The sequence below is a fragment of the Haliaeetus albicilla genome, chromosome 17 (genome assembly GCF_947461875.1).
Source record: "Haliaeetus albicilla chromosome 17, bHalAlb1.1, whole genome shotgun sequence".
Taxonomy (NCBI): Eukaryota; Metazoa; Chordata; class Aves; order Accipitriformes; family Accipitridae; genus Haliaeetus; species Haliaeetus albicilla.
In genome coordinates this window covers 9286740-9306982 of record NC_091499.1, presented here as the reverse complement: position 1 = coordinate 9306982, position 20243 = coordinate 9286740, and the positions used below count along the sequence as shown (strand labels likewise).

General features: G+C 48.2%; 1 protein-coding gene across 1 annotated transcript; it reads left to right on the top strand.

The window, feature by feature from the left end:
• The first annotated feature begins 12937 nt into the window (after positions 1–12937).
• TENT5A (terminal nucleotidyltransferase 5A) lies at positions 12938–19322 on the top strand. Its single transcript, XM_069804735.1, has 2 exons — positions 12938–13473; positions 14492–19322. Exons 1-2 carry the CDS (start codon positions 13048–13050, stop codon positions 15269–15271), a joined length of 1206 nt encoding a protein of 401 aa, XP_069660836.1. The 5' UTR covers positions 12938–13047; the 3' UTR covers positions 15272–19322.
• The last annotated feature ends 921 nt before the right edge of the window (positions 19323–20243 follow it).

Below are 20243 nucleotides of genomic sequence, written 5' to 3'. Positions count from 1 at the left end.
TTTTCACCTGAGCTGCTTGAAATAACCCACCCGCGTGGCTCCTATGCCATCCCATCCAGCGTGCTTTTCTGCTGGGAGCTGCTAGAGCCTCAGCACTGGCACTGTCTGGCGACCCCAGCTGTGGTACCTGGCTCCAAGCAAAGGTTGGGCAGATGCTGCTTCCAGGACGCTGGCAGGAACAGGCAGGGGCTGTAAAGATGGGTGTTCACTCTGCTCAGGGTGGGACGACCAGGGTTGGGGGAAGCCCTTAAAAACTAAAGAATTAGAAGTGAAATCATCTACGCAGAAGTTTATGAAATCCTGGGTCCTCCCCTAGGGGCACTGAGACGTTTTTGTCTGTCAGATACCATCAACGAACCTGAACATTTGCAGTTTGTGCCTCTCCTTAGTATCAGAATAGTAAATCCTTGGTGGATATTTCAGATGTAGCTGGGTAAAAACTGCCAGATATTGAATGGTAACTGCTGCATTTATACTATTGAGTGTGAGTAGGAAGTTTAGTTTTACCACTTTGGGCATCTCAGCCACCAAAAGAAGACGTACATTAGCTAGCAAGAGGAACAAAAAGGACAATTGCTAAGTAAGAAGGACTAAGTTAGAACATCAGCTCCACTAAAAACTGTTTCTAACAGTTTTTCTAAACGCCCCTCATGTCCCTTCTAAAGCACCACTGCCTGTTAGAGAGTGACCATGAGCTCCACACACATGCCAGGCCCAGACCTCAGGTAGGTGTAATTAAAAACAAAGGTAATGAAGAGTTCTTTAACTGGGTTGTCAGCAAGCTGACCCTAATGTAGCAATTCTTTTAATGTGAAGAAAAGCTACCGATATCTGAATGCAAGATGATACATTAAATTACATGTCTTATGATGAATTGCTAATGTATTCTGAAGTGTCCAAAATTAGTTTAGAGAGCCTCTTTCCAACAGCACAAGAGATATGGGAAGTAAATCGCCTGCACTAAATTTGCATTGAAAGACCACAGAAAGTCCCATTTCTTTATGTAGGAATAAAAACACATACACAAGAAAAAGAGACGATGAATAAGAGGGGCTTAGGATACATGAACAGTTTCTGCTGCCGTTTGACTGTAGTTTGTCTGGCCTGTGTCTGAGGCTGCAAACGTCTTCCTTATTAGTAGGTACAGAAGGATTATGAACTGCACTTAGATGTATGGCATTTGCCCAGCAATAAAAGGGAAGAATCACGTATATTCTGGAAAAAGTAAGAAATAGTTTGAGAAAAAAATTGGGTTTGTGTTAAAAATAATGATTTTGGAAGGAAGAACATGCTCTTTTTTTACCCTGGAATTTTGCTTTCTTCCTGTTGGATGGATCTCTCCTTTCTCAACTAATTCCTTACCCAAAAATGCTCATGTTTAAAAAATGCATTTTGCAAAAATAAGTAAACCAATAGGAAATTAGATTTTTGACATTTCACCTGCATCTTTTCTACGTGGCTGGATTCAATCACTTCTGCCTTTGTGGACCATGCATTTGCTGCGCTGCACTGTATGATACAGCCTAACACGTGCACAATACAATTACTTTGAGCTAAGCTGAGCTAAGTATATCCAAGTACGCTACTGGCTTTCATCATGTGCAGTTAAAGCACCAACCTATTCAGTTCTAAAACGAGTGCCTGGGTGTTTTTTCATGCTTCTATATCCTAAGGTGACCTGTGAAAAGCAAAGGAGTCAGATCTGTACTGCGTGGCTCCCTACAGCACAGACTTACTGAACAGCCTATTCTGGAACTCAAGTACTTGCAAATGACACACACATAAATGTCTAACTAAGCCTTAAACCAACTGACTTCACATCTACTGGCATAGTTATTTTTAATTCTCTGCCTCATTTTGCACACCAGCAATAATCTCATGCCTGGCAAATTGGGATCATCTGGCTTAAAAGTTCAGCTGCAGCCATGTTAAAAAGACCAGAGGAAATGGATAGCTCATCTCTGGAAAATGCAGCCCTTTGGAGCGGCGCCAGAACTCCTTAAAAACAAATCAACTCAGGATTACGGTTTATTAGAGGCAAAATGGCGAAATCATTTCCAGGCTATTTTTTGACCCACTACTTCCTTGCTACCGTTAGCAGACAGCAGTTTTGCTCGTCCCTAGTTTTGTGCATTCGCCAGGTGTGGTGTTTTGAAGGGCATGTGATAATCCTGTGCTTTTAGTACGTGAGCACGTAAGCAATCATCGGAGGCAACTACCGTTAAGTCGAGTAGCTGCTGGAAGCACGGCAAGAAGCCTCCTGGCACTTCCCTCCCGGTCCCCGGCACGTCGCCCATGGGAGAGAAAATGTAGGAGGAGGCAGCCAGAGACTAAAGCTGGCAGAGCAGCTGCAGCTGCCGTCAAAGCAGAAGCGGCCTTGGCATTTTCCTCAGTTAGATCCGGGTTTCCTCTGTTCCTGGTGACCCTCTCTTTGGTCAGCCCCCTCTCCTGAGCCTCAGGGCTGCTTCTGTCTCTGGGCACATCCAGGATGAGTGTGGTTGGTAGTAAAAAGCTAAGCTTCTGCAAGACTGAAATTTAGGTGAGGAAGGTAGTCAGTGATGAAAAGCTGCACACTTCGATTAATAGGAAAACGAAGTCACTTTGCCTGCAGGGGATCAGCTGCTTTTAAAATGTTACTGGTTTACTTACACAGGTGATATAACCTAAGACAGATGCTGGAATGATGCATGGAACAAAAACGTTTATTGGGCATGTGCTATTTAACAGCAATCAAGGTGCAATTTTTCAGAGCAATAAAGTGCCGTAAATTATGCGGTGGATACTTGCCATCCTAGAAAGGTAGAAATGTATTACCTGCCTCAAACGGGCACACAGTGTGATGTAATCAGCAAAAAGGAGATAATGCATAGCTCCTTCCTTGCTGTGAAATGCCATGTAGGATGGCTGGTGGAGCAATGCCCACCACGGGAAGCTTTTTTCCTAACAAGTTGCCTCATCAGTGGACTGGTCAGAGACACAGGGCTCCTACCAGGAGGAAATCCTGGGATTGTTGGGAAAAGACTGATGGGAAATTGACCCTCTTGAACAGAGGACTTCTGCGCACCACCTCAAGGAATAATTCAGTGCTGTTTGTGGGGCCTTCTGCGTAAAAGCACAGACTATCTCTTCATAAAATTCTGTACATTTAGAGCCAAAATCCTTCCTCTGCTATTCTAGTAGGAATGACAGCAGTATTTGGCATGTGGAATATAAACCTTTCTTTGAAGCTCTGCATTAGGACAACAGGTCTCCTGGGCAAAGCATCATTTGGAATTCAGTGGCAAATGAAACAAACATTATGCTGATAAATAAGAACCTCTTGGGGTTAATTTCAAAAAGCAAGACTGATCCTCAGCAGAGGAACAAGAAATGGACTAATAATATTAGTGTGTCATTCACTCTGATTTCATTTACCAGGTCACCTCATAGGCCAGTGACTCTCATTTGCACTTTCAGATAGACAGTAATACAACCACAATGAAATTCCCTAATGTCACGGAAAAACTCGAGAAGGAGATGGTGTCCAAATCTGGACTGGGAGTGAGCTGAGGCTGTTGCCTGGGATAAGATTAGTTTTGGATATGAGTAGGAGGCAATTTCAAAAGGGTGAAATTTCACAAACTCTTCTCTGTATTTTGGCTCAGATGAGCCGTCTTAGAAGATTTCCACTGTGATGGGGAACATTTAAACATTAGAGCTGGACAGGAAGGCTCCATTCCCAGTTTGGCTCCTTCCTACAATCCCAGTGGTGGGCTGATGTTACACTCTGGGATGCCTCCTCTTTACTCCTTAGTCCACCTGAAACTTTACATGCCCAAGGAGCCTGTCCAGGACCAAGTGAGAGCTAAAAGGGCCATGTAGTTCTGTGCCTAAGAGAGTTTTTGCACTTGGACTTCTAGTCTCTGCCCCTTCAGCCTTGTGAGGGCTTCACAGTAAAAGAAGAACAGAAATGGGAGAGTTGCCCTTATTTCGGTGTTAATGTTATTCGTGCCTTACTATTTTTATCCATGCACAAAGCCAGCTTACGGTTCAGAGCTCAGCTGGGCTACTGCTGAGCTCAGCAGGACCGAGGAGCCGAAGCTGCTGCTCTGAAGAAGGGCTGCTTCTGCCTCTTGGGAAGGGGGGGCAGCAGCGGAGCGCCAAACTTGGCAGGAGCTGGGAGCAGGAGCTGGTTTGGCCCTTTCCCAGTCAGGAAAAGGCTCCCGGCTCCTAGGTCTTGCTGATTTTTGAGGTCTTCAAAAGCGGTGAGACTCACGCCTCAGTGGTAGAGCTCAGTGGAGATTGCCACGCTCCGGCAACCGCTCCTCAGGGAAGCAACAACTCTCCTCTCGGCACAGCAAGAGTTTGTAGCCCTCTCTGAGCTAAAACTGGGTTGCAGCTGCTGCCACGCAGCTGCCCATCCTTGCCAGCAGTAAATAGTGCTGGTGATGCTCTGGTGATGCTCAGGAAGGGCTGGAGTCCCAGGGTCCTTGCCTTGCCTGGCACAAAGACCGGTGGTGACCTGCAGCTGGGGGAGGCGATGGCCGTTGATGCAGCTGGTTCTATTTGGGATCCTGCAGGGTCCCAGTGAGAGCAGCGGCAGCACAGATTGGAGGCTTCTCCTCATCAGAAGTGGCTCTCTGCCCTTCCCAGTGAGGTAGAGGCAGGGCATGCTGCTGCATAATAATCTGCTCAGGCACCGATCTGTATCATTTTCACATTCCTGGAAGAAAAAATCTTGCATGGGAGAAAATGCCTTACTTCTTCTGCACTCATGACATGCTCCCCTTTCTAATTTGGAAGAAAAAGGGTGGGGTTTTTTTTCAAAATACCCTACTTTTGCTTTGAAATGTAGTTGATAAATTGCCTAGTTCCAATTTTCTTCATACTCTGACTAAACGCTCTGCTCTGACGGTATTTTGCTCTTTGAATCTAGCATACCAAAGCAGCTCAGGGTGTGGAGGAGCTGGGTTTCTCATGCAGGAAAAGGAGACCCATGAAAGAAAAAAGGAGTGTTGTAGGTGAGTGCTTTGGCACTGCATTCTTGTTTGTGACAGCAGCGCGGTTCCAAACCGGGTCCTTGCTCCAGCTGCCATCTTTAGCATGTGGAGAGCTGGAAGTCATCTGTGGTGGGGAAAAAAAGAAAAGATTAAGGAAACAAAAAAGGAAGGGATAACTTCTTATTTTTTGGGTAATAGTTTGGCTGAAGACTGAGATGCATGCAAAGCAGATTAAGATTAAGAACAGACCCCTACTGCCTTCTTGCAATTTTGGAAAAGCCAAGGCAGCATCAGGATTCAGGTAGGATAGGAGTGCACACCAGCCCAGCATGGTGGCATCCCGTGGGCACCAGAAAAGTTTTTGCTTGCTAAGATATCTGATACAAACTGTGATTTTCAAATGGGGGCATCCTGGGGCCATCAGAAACCCTATTTGTCTCTCCTAATATGCACAAATGGACTGTGGTACCTTCCAGCTCTTTACTTCCTTGGACAAGGGCTCTCACAATCTTTTGGTTCATTGCTGCACAGTGTTTTGATTGCATCCCCACATGCACAGGCCTAAAATGTTGGGTTTCATTCTTTCATCTTCAAGGCACTTTGATTCTTTGTCTCTAGGCCAAAGGCCCAGAACATCCATACAACTCTAGATGACCAAAATCTATTCTAGTACACATAATGGTTATGCATTGGCTGTCGATGTATGTGCAGCTGTAAACGAACCCATTTTGGCTCCCTGGGAGCAGCTAGGGGTAGGTAACCTTCTGTAACAGCAGCCCACTAACTTCAGTAGACTTGGATGAGATGCAAAGTAGTGTGGGATGCCAGCTGAGGAATTTACTTTGTGCCTCTGTCCAGACATTTGTAAGTATTACTTCAACAGGCAGTTTTAAACAGGAGCACCAAATGTGCGTATCTGACTTTTTGATAGTTGCTAAGAATTGCATCCTGGGGAATATATATGTCATTTCAGTGTACGGCAACTAAATTCAGTGCAAACACTCCTGTTCTGGGCCAACATGGCCTCCAACTAGGAACATTATGCACATTTTTAACAGTGAGGGTAATTAGGTAATGGAACAAATTTTCTGTAGTAATCCAGTTAATTTCCAGCATTTATAGACTTTAATCAAGACTAAAAGGTGCCCTGACTCCACCAGGAGTCGTAGTCTTGATAGTGAAAGTACTTGGTAAAATGGCTTTTGTTTTGTCGTAGGTGAAACTAAATTATGGCTTTGAATCTGTGAAACCAATTCTGAGTGAACAGTGACCCAATTTCTGTTAGTTCACACTGTGTATTTTCACACTGTGGTTTGCTGTTCCAAAAGCAGGACAGCTTGTTTAAATCTGAAATGATGAGTTTCTCCAGCTCTCCTGAATAAAAGGCAGAATGCTGAAATCCACTGGAGTATTCCCACATGAGCTTAATGCATTGTAGGATAAACAAAACATGGAAAAGTAAAATCAGCATAAAATCCTATCAGTCATAAGCAACTGGGATTGCATGAATGCATGAGTCATGAAACATTGGGGGGTTGTCTTTCCTATGTGGGTAGAAAGACTGAAGCTTTAAACTCTCCTACATAACAATGAAAAATGTGGCCTTTCCAAGAAAAAAAAAAAAAAAAGTCTTATTCTTGGCTGCCATATGAATAGGAATACCTGGATCTTGTAGAGTTCATTTTAATTGCATTTAGATCCCATGGGCCGATATGGGCTAAACCACAACAGTATCTGAGTGTAAAACACAACCGAATCTGAGAGCACGGCTATTTTTTATGCACGTGAACTAGGGAAGAGGGGTTTGCCAGGACCGCACCGTCCCGTGCTTTACAGGGTGGGATGGCCGCCTGCCTGGCACAGAGGAGAGGAGAGGCTTGCGGCTGCCTCTGCCGTCTCCTGCATCCGACTACAGCCCCAGCTCTGGAAAATCCTGCTCAGGAGGTGACCCTAACGCTCCTTCCTCTGGGGGCAAATGCTGATGGTTTTATCTAATCGAAGATACTGCTATTTACTGGTATATTTAGGCTATGAACTCCCTAGATGAGGCAGGAATATGTCTTTTGATAGATGAACTGTTTGGTGCCCTGATGTCTTGACTTGGCCTGTGGCTGTTGCAGCGACACACATGTTGAATGCTACTATTTCATTTAACACACACTTTCTCAGCAGAATTGCAAAAAGCTATTGGCAGGCTCTTCAGAAAATTCTGATAATTTGGCCTATTTTAAACTGTACCTTTTCAAAACAACACAGCATTTAGTCCAAACATTGACATTTTTCCCAGGATGAGTAAAACATCTTTCCAGTAAAAACTGGCAGAAGGAAAATAAAACTAATAGAACGGTAGTACTTTGAAAGCACAAAGGTTTCATTTATCTTTGAAAGATCATTTTCTAGATATCTCTGATTTTCATTTTATTCAAAGAACCTTAGTATTGACTAGTCCAGCACTCAATGGTAATTCCAGTACTAATTCCTAGTATAGCCTATTCAATCACAAAATGTAATAATTTTTGATAGTGTCAAGCACGGAAATAAATTTTGGAAGTAAATCAGTGTGAACTACAGAATATCAAGGCATCAGCAGACTACTTTGTGCATGCATGCAAGAGAAAGACAAGGTCTTTGAAAAGAGTTTTAAAATCAGGCTTGAGTACTCTTGTGAGAAAAAAACAAACAAAAAACTCCCCCCAAATCCAAGACCCCAAACAAAACCAGCCTTTGAGCTCTGCTTCCACACCGGTGCTTAAACTTTGCTCAGAGTAGTTCTGAGGAAAGATGTGAATGAATCAAGATTTGGAAAGGACTGCATACTGGTACACGTCTGGTACAGGCAAGGTCTTGGAGCTCATTTTGAAGGCACTTGGTTTTGTGCTGTTGTCAATAGTGTTAGTAATTTTGGTGCTCAGAGTCACTTCCAGAGGGTCTCCACTGACCTTGGGCTGTTGTCATGAAACTATTTTTTGGGCGGTGCACATGTGCGTGCACGTGTGCATGCAAGGGTGAGGTCGGGCTGTGTTTGGCTCTGGCGGCTTTGTGTCAACTCACAGCATTTCCCATCCGAGTCCAGAGTTCTCCGAACGTCTGTCCTGTCCTGACGCCTCCTCCGCATCCCTCCGCTCTCCGGTCTGGGGCAGCACCCCGCAGAGAAGAGCCGTAACACACCCAGCCCACCCGTGGGTTGCCCAGCCTTGCTGCGGGGGGAGCAGGACGCAGCTGGCGGCCGCCCAGGGCAGCTGCCAGCAGCTGTGCACGAAGAGACCGGGAGGGAAGGAAAAGGGCACCGCGGCCCGGATTCTCCAGAAATTTGTATCTGGAGATGAGCTGATGCATTCGTGTGCTATCTGGGTGGAGAACAGCTAGGAATATTCTTCAGCCGTACAGCCGCTGTTTCCAGCAAGATAACTGCGTAGCAGCACAGTGAATAATATAAAGAAGTTTTCCGGTGATTGCTGCCCAGCGATGTCTTTCCATCTCTAGCAGGCAGAGAACAAAAAATTAGGTCAAGCTCTTGTTTTTAATGTTCTAATTGCCGTTGGACTCTGTAGGAGATAGGCCAAGCCAGCCATGCTACGGCGTTATGAAGCAGAGACGGAGAGAGCTGCTGTGCCAGAGGTGGGAGGACGCGGGGGGCTGCCAAGGGGACCCCGAGCTCCCCCCATCCCAGCCTCTTCATCCACGCCAGATACATCCAGCCAGCTGGAAGTGGTGCCTCTTGGTATCCATCTTGCTCCAGCCTATTGCTTTTTTTAGTATATTGAACACCTATTTTCATTTTTAACAGTCAAGAGGAGATAGGAAAAACCATCGTGATGGGACCTGCCATTTCTCCCTCCTCTGTGAACAACTGCCATTAAAAGAGGGATTAGAAAGAAACGAAAGAGAGGAGGAATGGTACTACCAAAGTTTTCACGACACAATCGTGACAAAATTGTGCTGTATCTTTTTTCCAAACTTCTTCTGAGGGAGTGTTTTAGAAATCCTAAGCCCTTCCTAGACTTCTTTGTTTCTGCCAAGTCAAGCCAAGACAGAAGGCTGCTGCTATTAATGCCTAGCGATGATAGCAGTAATGATGTTTATTAGGTTTTTAACAAAAACAAGCACCTCTGGCTGAGTCAACACTAGCTTTTGCACTGAAGTAGCATTGCTGCTCAGAAGTGAGTCCCCCGATTGCCCATAGGTACCACATGCTGGCTGTGTTGGCAGAGCAGCTGTGGCACACAAACTCGATTCCTCTCCGAAAAAAAGAAAGACTGTAAGTTTTGCTCCTGCTGGGCACCGAATGGGCACCAATTCCTAGCATAGGCACAGCTGAAGAGTCACAGTTTTTTTGCTTTTTTTTTCTGCCAAAGAGAGCATGTTCCTGTTTTAGGCACCGTATCATGGGCAGAAGGCAGGCAGAATGATGTTACGGTCAAGGTACATGTAGTTCAGTCACGAAAATACTGCCAATTCTTAAATGCAGCAGAATTCACCTCGAGAGTGCCTGCTCCCCTATGCGGCCAAGCTGAATGAACAGCTCACACCGAGGACTTTGTTTGAAAAATACACACAAATGCATACAGAAACACATTTATTGCTATTAATCTTCATTTGTTCTAGAGCAGGACTGAGAGTATGGGTGAGGTGAAGGGACTAATTGAACAATATTGTGCGAGCGTACAGAAAGACATGATTCAGATCGTGCATCTTGCGTTCCTATTAATTGTTTGGGGAACGTGTATGGGTAATACAATCAAAATTCTGTCAAAGAATTAGCGCTCACATTGAGAAGTTAAAAAAAAACTTTTTCCTTCCAAAAATGTGTATTTGTCATTCAAGGGACAGGGCATGTTCATGAGCTGAATTAATGCTTTGTTAGCAGTAGCCTGACCGGTATCAGTCATAATTAGAATGATCTCTGTAACTCATGTAAATACTTCTAAATTTCTTGCAACGTAATTCACCCTAATTCAATGTCTTGCTACAGGTCTTAATGACTTCTACTGATTTAAAGCAATGTGGGAGGAAGAGCAAAAAATCGAAAGTATCCATGTACCCTCGATAAAGCACTGTGCTGATAAAGTTCTCTTTCCCCTGTATTTAGGCAGTTTATCAAAAAAATAATGCACCCTCTGCATAGTGTCCATTAATTAGGGGAAGAGAAGTGAAAAGGATTTCACATCAACACAAATAATTCTTAATGTATATGAAGAGCATGCTGATCAATATCCTCCTTACACAAAGCCCTGCGGTGTAAACGGCTTTTCTGAACCGCCCTCACCTCCTCTTCAGCAGATCAGTATTCTCCAGGATGAACTTCTGCCTATATTTTTGTTCTTAAGTGTGCAGGTAATAACAACTTCAGAGAGGTTAAAACCCACGCTTCATGGGGAAATGGAGCAAGATGCATATAAAATGGCATTAAATCCTCCCGGCCAGCATAAATGCACCAACGCATTCTGCAGGATTTGAAATAGCGTGACAATTTCACTGTGGCGTGCTGAGAAATACAAGTTAAACAAAACGTTTTCTCAGGGTTTTCTCCGTTTCTTGGGGATGGCCTAGCGTAATATGGGGTGAGCCGGCCGGTCTGACCTTTGCCCTCGTTCTAAAAGCCCGTTATCTGGCCGCAGTGACATCGATAATTTGCCCTTAAATAAGGCGGGAGTCACGCCGTTCGAAAAATTAAATCCCACGCCCTCGGGAGCTGCACTTCACCTGAGCGAAGCCGGACGGGGAAGGGGCAGTTGCTCAGCACGGTTGTCTTTTACCCCCCCCGAGTTTCCTAACTACGCCCCGAGGGCTGGTCCGGCTCCGCCGGCCATCCCAGGCGTGGGCACCCCGCGAGTGGGGGAGCGGGGGTGTCCGTGGGAGGTGCAGGGTGAAGCCTTGTCCCGCGGGGGACAACCCCTCGCTCCTGCCGCACGGCCGGGGTGTGTGTGGGTGTGTGTGGGTGTGCGTGCCCCCCCCCCACGCCGCCGCCCCCCCACTCCCCTCCACGGGAGCGCACCCAGCGCCCGGCAGGGGGCGCCCTTGCCACACGGCTGCCGCTTGCGACGGCGGCGCGGGGGGGGCTTCCCCGCCTGTACCACCTGGCTGGGGGGGGGGGGGGGCACTAAGCGTCACAGCCGGACCCCCGGCGGGTTTGGTTTTTTTTTGGGGGGGGTAGACGTGTCAGCTCGCCTCGGACAGGGGTCGAGCAGAACGGGGCGCCGCCCCCCCCCCCAATCCCACTGTGGGAGTTAATGATGGCGGGGGGGGTTGTGCTAAAAATAGGGGGAGGGGGCGGGAAGCCCCGCCGGGCTCCTTCATACACCGCGCCCCCCCTTGCTTTAGCGAAGCGCCCGGTTGGGGCGACCCCGCGTCACGCCGCCGCGCGCCCCCCATTGGTTCCTCCTGCCGCGCGTCACCAAGCCGCGAGCGGTGACGCAACGCCGACCCGTCCTGCCCCCCCCAACCCCCCCCCCCGGGCCCTTCGTTTCTCCCCGCGTAACCCGCGCGTCTGCACCGCGGCCGTGCGCGGGTGCGCACCGGGGGGGGGGGAACACACACCCCCTCCCCTCCCCTCCCCGCCCGCCCTGGGGTCCGCGGGGGCTGCTGCACCCCGGGGGGGCTGCGCTCAGTCCCTCTAAAATAAAATTTATAGGTGTATTTGGCACTTGAGCGGGTGAAAACCAAGCAGATCCATCCGTTGCCGTTGAATAAAATAGTAAAAAAATTAAAATGGGCCTGAAAACAGTAAGTCTGTCTGTTTCTATAGGTTATGCCGCGGTATTTCTTCCCGCCCCGCAGTTAACCGAAGTTGTACTCTGCGGGCAGGATGGTCCCCGGGAAGGCACCGGCTCGTTCGTGCTCTTCGGGATTTCTTTACCCCCCCCGCGGTGGGAGAGGAGGGAGGCAGAGGAGGAGGAGGAGGAGGAAGAAGGGGGGGGCACGTTGGGGTGCCCCCGCGCTGCCGCAGGCGGCTTTGAAAAATCCCGGTGGGGAGCTGAGCGGCCCCAACGCACCCGCTCCGGGATCCTCGGCATCTGCTCCGGGCGGGGGCCCCTGGCCAAATTCCGGCGCTCTGGTATGAAAGTTTGGCCGGGACTGGGATGACCGGGAATGTCGCGGGGGGGGGAGGAGAAGGTGGTAAAAAACGGGCAGGAAAAAAAAAAAAAATAAAAAAAAAAAAAAAAGGGGAATAGCCGTGTGCCTCCGGGCGCGCATCTTGGCAGGGCAGGAGCCGGGGGGGGGGGTTACACTTGTTGCCTCCCCCCTCGGCGAGCGGCCGAAACCGCGGGTGGGGTGTGTGGGGGGGGTGGGAGGCTTCGCTGCGCGGGTTTTCCAGCGGGGCCGCGCGTGGGGCGGGGCGGCCGCGGTAACGCCGCGCTGGGCGCTCCGCCGGCGCGGAGGGGCGGCCCGGGCCGGGCCGTGGCGTGGAGCGGAGCGGAGCGGAGCGGGCGGCGGGGCGGCCCGTGGGGTGCGCGGGGCGTGGGCGTGCCGGGGGCACCTCCGAGGCCGGCCATGCAGATGGAGGGGGCGGGACGCGGGCGCCGTGACTCGGAGAGCCCCGGAAGAGCGGAGAAACCCCGTATAAAAACTACTGGGGACCTTTCCCGGGCAGAACTACGAAAGCTCCGGAGACGGCGGCAGCTCCGGGGGGGGCGGCAGCGAGCGGGGCGGCTCGGGGCGGCCTCTGCCCCGGCGGGGGGCGCGGAGAGCGGCGGCTCGGCGGCTCGGGCGCCTTCCCCTGCCCTGCAGCAGGGCGCCGGGGGGCTTTTTTTTTCTCCGCCCCCGACCCGTCTTGGGGTTGTTTTTTTTCATTTGCTCAGTAGGTGTGTGTCCGTCCGTCCGCCTGTCCCGTGTCCCGGCTCCCCCCCCCCCCCCCAGCCCCCTGGAAGGGGCGGTGGGCGCCGTCCCGGCGGCGGTGCGGGAGCGGAGCTCCGGCGCCGGCTGCTGACCGCTCTGGTTGTTTTTTTTTTTTTTCTTCCTCCTCTTTTGCCAGGACGCGGAGGGACAGAGAGAGGGGCCCCGGGGAGGGCAGCGAGGAGCCGGAGCGGTGCCATCCCAGCCCGGGGTGGGGAGGCGGCGGCCGCGCACCATGGCAGACGATGAGAAAGCCGGCGGGACTTCGGCGGGCGGCGGCTGCGAGAGCGCCCGCTGCAACGTGCTGAGCTGGGAGCAAGTGCAGCGGCTGGACCGCATCCTCGGCGAGACCATCCCCATCCACGGCCGCGGCAACTTCCCCACGCTGGCCATGCGGCCCCGCCAGATCGTCAAGGTGGTGCGGAGCCGGCTGGAGGAGAAGGGCATCGGCCTGCGGGACGTGCGGCTCAACGGCTCGGCCGCCAGCCACGTCCTCCACCAGGACAGCGGCCTGGGCTACAAGGACTTGGACCTCATCTTCTGCGCCGACCTCAAAGGGGAAGCCGAGTTTCAGACTGTGAAGGACGTGGTCTTGGACTGCCTCTTGGATTTCTTACCCGAGGGGGTGAACAAGGAGAAGATCACGCCGCTCACCCTCAAGGTAAACCCTGGCCCTGCGCCCGGAGCGGGCAGGTGTGGGCTCCAGCCTGCGGGGAACGGGGCACCCACCACCCCCCGAGACCCCCAGGGACTGTGCGTGGGGGTATTTTTCACCCTGCGCTTCAAACCGAGGAGGAGTTTGCAGCGAAGCGTCTTGGCCGGGGCTCCTCAGGATGAATTCGGCTTTCCTCTATTCTGGCTTGGTTTGCTGGGAGCGCTGATTTACCTGGGGGGCGTGGGTGGGGGCGTGGGTCCGCGTGGGTGCGCGTGGGTGCGAGGTGCTGCAAATCTCCCACCTCGGCTGGGCGGCAGCTTTGGGGGGGGGGGGGTTTGCCGGACCCGGTTCCCAGGGTGCCCCAGGGGGAGCTTAGGTGGCTTTAATATCTGCAAGAAGGCAACGCCGTTTGCAAGGCACGCTTTCTTGGGTGCTAAATGCCCCGGCGGAGAGGAGGGTTCCCTCCTCTCGGAGACAGCTCCCGCGAGTTAGTGGGGCTGAATGCCAAATGCCTTTGAGATTGGTTTACAGGGATTTTTTTTGGCGTATGGGGCAGATTTGTGGAACCTGCACTGAAAGAGCAGGATTGAGGGGAGTGAACACTGGCTGAGTTTTTTTGCGGGGAGGGGAGAGAGAAGTGGAAACCGATAAAAAAAAGATTTCTTCTCCGACTGTAGCGGTGACCTTTTGTGGGGGGGGTGCAGGGATATTTGGCATGTGTGCCATGGGCTTCATGTGTAGATGTATTTAGAAGTGATTGAAAGAAGCAGCGTTGCCATATGCTCCCCTCGCACGACACAGTCCCGGCAGAACACCCTCCCGTATCATCCCCTTGCAATGACAGCACTCCGAGCTCTCACGTTCAGCGTTTCTTCTCTGGTTTGTATCTGCAGGCTCCGTGAAATCTTTTCCAAAACGCAAGGATGGGGTGGAGGGGCGGGGGGATGCAAACAAATGCAGCGGGGGGGGGGGGAATTTCTTGCATCTGTGTCTTCATTTGCTCATTTTGTCTTTCCAATTATAGGAGGCTTATGTGCAGAAAATGGTGAAAGTCTGCAATGATTCAGACCGATGGAGTCTCATCTCCCTGTCCAACAACAGTGGCAAAAATGTGGAGCTGAAATTTGTGGACTCTCTGAGGCGGCAGTTTGAATTCAGTGTCGATTCCTTTCAAATCAAGCTGGACTCCCTGCTGCTTTTTTATGAATGCTCAGAGAATCCGATGACTGAAACCTTTCACCCGACTATCATTGGCGAGAGCGTCTATGGGGATTTCCAGGAAGCCTTTGATCACCTCTGCAACAAGATAATCGCCACCAGAAACCCGGAGGAAATCAGAGGAGGTGGTCTTCTGAAGTACTGCAACCTTTTGGTAAGGGGCTTTAGGGCTGCCTCCGAATCCGAGATTAAGTCCCTGCAGAGATACATGTGTTCGAGGTTTTTCATTGACTTCTCAGACATTGGAGAACAGCAGAGAAAGCTGGAGTCCTACTTGCAGAACCACTTTGTGGGATTAGAGGACCGCAAGTATGACTATCTCATGACCCTTCACGGTGTGGTGAATGAGAGCACAGTGTGCCTGATGGGACATGAGAGGAGACAGACTCTGAATCTGATCACCATGCTGGCCATCCGGGTCCTGGCCGAGCAAAATATCATCCCCAATGTGGCCAATGTCACCTGCTATTACCAGCCAGCCCCATACGTAGCAGATGCCAACTTCAGCAATTACTATATTGCCCAGGTTCAGACGGTGTTCCCTTGCCAGCAGCACACATACTCTACTTGGCTGCCCTGTAATTAAGGACCGAAATTAGTAGACCCGGTGGGGAGAGCGTTTTCTAAGACGTAGGAAGGGGCGATGCGTCCCTTTGAAATGGGGTGTTTTGTGCAATGATGATCTGCTCTAGTTTGCAAGCTTGGGAAAAGCTTGTGGTTCTTCTAATAAATAACAGGAGCACGATCGAGAAAGAACCCCAAATAATTGGATCCTACCCCAGAGCACAAGAGGCCTGTCATTAAAAGCAACCAGCTTCCCCTGAAATAAGTGAGGGAGGAATGCTTGATGACAATATGGGTTGGCAATGTCTGCTCCCATAGCTTTGGCATAGAGAAGGTGGGAAAGCCTTATTTTCTTTTATTTTTATTCTTACTCTAGAATGGGATCTGCAAAAGGGAGAATACGAAAGAAACAAAACAAAACAAAACAAAAAAAACAACAAAAAGAAAAAAAATCACAAAAACAATTTATATATATTCAGGAATTAAAAGTTAGAGGCATAAAGCAGAGATAAGCTGAATAAAAATGTATATTGGAATTACTGCATTTGGGGCTTGCAGCAAGTGCCGTCTATGGATTGACCGCGTAGAATGTATAGCTCGCTTGACTAGAATGCTTTACCAGAAACAGCTTGCTCCAAATGAACAGTAGTGGATTGGTACAGTTATAAAAACAGAAACACGTATGATGACAAAGTCCATTATTTCCAGCTGTGTGCGTGCCTCACATTTTAAAAATGTGAGAATGCAGGAAAACCAGCTGTGGCAAACAGAATATACTCAAGGACCAAAGATTTCACAAATAAGTTATCCGAGCAAAGAAGATACAGTAGAGTATATATATATATATATAAAAGAAAAGAAAGATGTTGCTATATTTGTACACACCAACAGTAATCAAAAGTGCCTGATGCCTTCATAAAATTTGAAGTGAGGAAAAAAATATAGTTTTGTGGTTTAACCATGCATTTTGTTTTATCAGGGACACAAGGATTAAAAAAACAAAAACAAACCCATAAGCTTGTGAATAAGTGGTGGAGGAAATGCCCTATTTTTTTTCTTGGCAAATACCTGTATAGAGTTAATGTTGATGTCGGTGTGCTATTATCCTAGGTACGTGTGTGTATGTGTGTATATATGTTTGTGTGTGTATATATGTACATGTTATAGGTGTATATCTATATATATACACACACAATATATATTAATTTGGTCTAGGAAAATGTAGCAATTAAGGAATGTTTAAATAAAGTACTCTGTGTTTTCCAGTTTGCAACAGGATGTCATAGGACAATGGGCACCTTGCAGTGAATTTTTAACCCACACTTGAGAAATTTGGAGTAAATGAACCAGTCAGGATTAAGGTGGGATTCAGATAATGTCTTTGGTTGCAAGAACAAGGATTACAGTAATTCAGTGGGTTGCTTGTGAGCCATAATAATTCCACAGATGGAGAAACATATGACTAGCTGATTTTTTTTTTAACTATTTTGTACTGTAATGCCATTTTGACATTTAACCCACTAACGTTGTGACTGCATACCTCCATGATGTGTAATTCAGTGGAACGTGGATCAAAGATAGGTTTATTTAAACCCCCTGACAGCTAAAGAATATTGTATTAGTTGGTGATTTGAACACTAATTGTTAATATTTAAAGGAGTATTTTTAATAGAATGCATTATGCATTCCAGGACCACTAGAATTTAGCAAATGTGAAATGAACCCTTTTTAAGAGTGTTGCACGATTGCTTAAAATTATATTTTATATATATATATTATATATATATATTTTTATGCAAATATTAAACATCTTTGATCTGGTTGTCACACTGCATTTACAATTTCAGTACTGTACTTTATTTAAATGGAATCACTTTACATTGGAACAATAACTATTCACTTTCATTTCCTCTCCCAAAAGACCGGCAGGGGGAAAAGAAATCAACCTCCACCGTTGTTTTCACTTCAGTGCCATCTCTGAAGGTGTTAAATTCTTTGTTGGGCTTTGAAAACCTGATGACTAAGTGACACTTGACTCTAATATTTTGCTTTTTCTTACTGAGGAAACAAGAAGGAAAAAAAAAAAAGAAAAGGGAATTCAGGCTTTTTGAATAAAAGCTGGCTGTGCCCTGCCTGGTTGCAGGCAGGGTCTGCCGTCGCAGGAGGCAGAGGGGCAGGGGAGAGGATTTGTGTCCCGGCAGCGTGTTTTCCCTGCGGGGCGAGGAAGGTACATCTATTTTTGTCGCGCTTTGTACTTCTCGCTCCGGAGGCGATTTAATAGGAACCCACCCGATTTGTTGACCCGAGCACCTTCCCCGGCAGTCCTTTGGGAAGCATCGGAGCTGGTTCGGTGCCATTCCCGGCGCTGGCCGGCCAACCTCGTCCCCGCTCCTGTCCCTGCGTCCCGGCCCGTTATTTCCCCTCGGCTCCAGCTCCTGGAAGGGTTTGCGAGCGGAAGCTACGGGGAGGGCTGGGGAAATAGGATCAGCTGGTAATGTGGTATGTCTTCTCTCGCCACAACTATTCGCAGCAAATAAATGAGTCATCCGCTCTTTAAAAGGGTTTGAGAATCTATAGCTGTGCCACAACCACAGAACGCTGATAGGACGTGACACGATGTATTTTTTCCTTTGAAGGACCCTTTTTTTCCATTGCTCGAAAGAAAGTTTTGATTTTCTTCCTCTCAGCTCAAATTTTATTGTGTGGGTTTTTTTTTTATGATTGACAGCAGCTAGTTACCTTATAGTGCATGCAGCAGGGCTCTGAGCTAAACTGCACCTTTCAGCGTTTGCATTTTAATACATATATAATATGTTTTTATATATATTATATAGGTATTCCGGATCTGTTTTGCATATGTTAATGACCAAGTGGTGGAACTGGTGGAGCTTTGTTTTATTTGTGACTGGTAGCTTAAAAGGTGCCTGGTGTTAGAGGTGGGAAGAAGGCATGAGTTCAGGCCAAGAGTAAAATAAGAACCCCTTTTCAAAGCTGGTTTATTTCTGCGGTTTGCACACCTTCCCCTCCATAAAGTCTGACTTTTTTTTAACTGGTTTTTCCCCTCCTTTTCAGCACACTGGTACTTTTAAAGTTAACGACTGCGTTCTTGCTTTGTGGACTTCGTTTTTCCCATCCAATCAGATGTAAGGTTAGAACTTGTGCTACAAGAGACAGTGCCCCTTTTAAAGAGCTGAACTGATTAAAAACATTGACCTGATTACAGTAAAACTGTTTGTGCTGCAGCTGAATTTACTGCTAACCAACAGGGCGCTAAACTTGGTTAAATGTAGTGATCATGAAACAACCCAGAGCTTTGAAATGGGATTTTTTTTTTCCTTAGATGTAGCTGTCCTCCCAAATGCAAGAACATTTCTTCTAAAAATAGAAGGGGGCAATTAGAAGACCAAAAAGATGATATTTTTCTAGTTTCTCTTATTGCACTTAACCTTTTTTTTATTTTGCACAAAGGCCTTCACACAAATCTTCTAAACACCTCTTACTAAATGCTTGGTTTGCATCATGTCAGAAGCTCCCACCAGTTTAAAAAAAAAGCTTTTTTTTTTTATTGAGAAAATGAAGTGTGTTAGATAAAACTGCACAGAAAAGGAAAAACTGTAATTGCGTATTCAGCTCCTATTTGAATATATTCATTTTTGTACGGTTTTCTTTATGCAGAGAGTTTCCCTTGCAAGAAAGAAAATCAGTGTACTGTTTTGCTGTTGTAATAATGGTTTGCTAACAAAATAAATAGTAAAAAAAAAAAAAAAAAAAAGCCTGCAAATTTCAAGACAGCTTGGCTAAAGCGTTGCAGGCTCCTGCAGTCTGTAGGAGTCTGTGCAGATTTGCTTTCCCTCAGATTTCCTTACAACTGTTGCCTTCTGCAAGGCATCCTGTTGCAGCAAACTGCTCCTTGGATTGCTCTTTTGGAACATTTTGACTATAGGCTTTGTCACAGACAGAAAAAGAGCTGGTGGAAAACAGACTCTAGAGGGAACAGATTGTGAATTTTGTTTACAGCATCCAATATTTGGATTTTTTTTTGTAAATAAAAAGAAGTTATTTTTTTCTATTGATTTGTGTCTGCTGTCTTCCGTGTCTGAAATAGCTCTGGCCTGCTCCTGCTGAATACCAAGTTCGCTTTCATTAAAAAAAAGACAAGGGCAGCACTTTTCTGAGAAGAGCAGCGTTCGGCCTCTTTCCGATTGGAGCACAAGGCGTTTTGAAAAGCCCTGCCTCGTGCCAGCCAAGTTTGACTGGCTGCACTCAGCTGCAGAGGAACCTCCCCAGCCCCTGCCAAAAATCCTCGCTCTGCCGCTGGCCGGGCCGTGCAAATGGTCCGAAATCCAAAAAACCGAAACAGCGCTGCGGCAGCCCCGTGCTCTTGCTTGCCTTCCCAGTTTAGATCCCGGTACTGGGACCAGGATCTTTTCGTGATGCCCGTGACTCGCGCATCGCGCGCCACCGTGCCGGCGGTAACGTGAGGGTCCCGATGCCCTCGAGATGCGGTCGATGGGGGCCGGCGCCTCCGCCTCGGCGTTTCGGCAGGTCCGGGGGGTGGCAATGGGGTGCTGCTCCCTGGGTGTAAAGGTTGGGCTGTGAAGGTCCGTAGGGGATGGGTGCTGCGGGTCCCGCAGCTCAGGGAGCTGCCGGGAAGCGGGGATGCACGTGTCCCTTTGATTCAGCTCCTGCATCAGTCCAGTCCCTCCTGCAGATTCGACGCTGACTCCCCTTCCCTGCCCTACAATGCAGTCCTTGTCGGCAGAGGTATTTTCTGTTTGCCGTGTTTACAGGGGAGATGCCTCTGTAATGAAGGCTAATTTCCTCAAAAGGCACTTCAAGGGAATGTAAAATACTAATTTACAATGCTCATGGCAATACTTTTTCAACCGGGGCGCCTCAGACTGACCCAAATTTGAAAAACGTTGACTAAGACTCCGCAGCTCTTACTGGGCCCATTCATCCAGGGCGCCGGGCTTGGAAGGCTCACACCGGCT

Bases quoted from the DNA above. Each gene is read 5' to 3' on its own strand.
- TENT5A (XM_069804735.1), top strand. From the start codon at position 13,048: ATGGCAGACGATGAGAAAGCCGGCGGGACTTCGGCGGGCGGCGGCTGC. The intron at 13,474-14,491 runs GTAAACCCTGGC...TTCCAATTATAG, and splicing joins TCACGCCGCTCACCCTCAAG to GAGGCTTATGTGCAGAAAAT.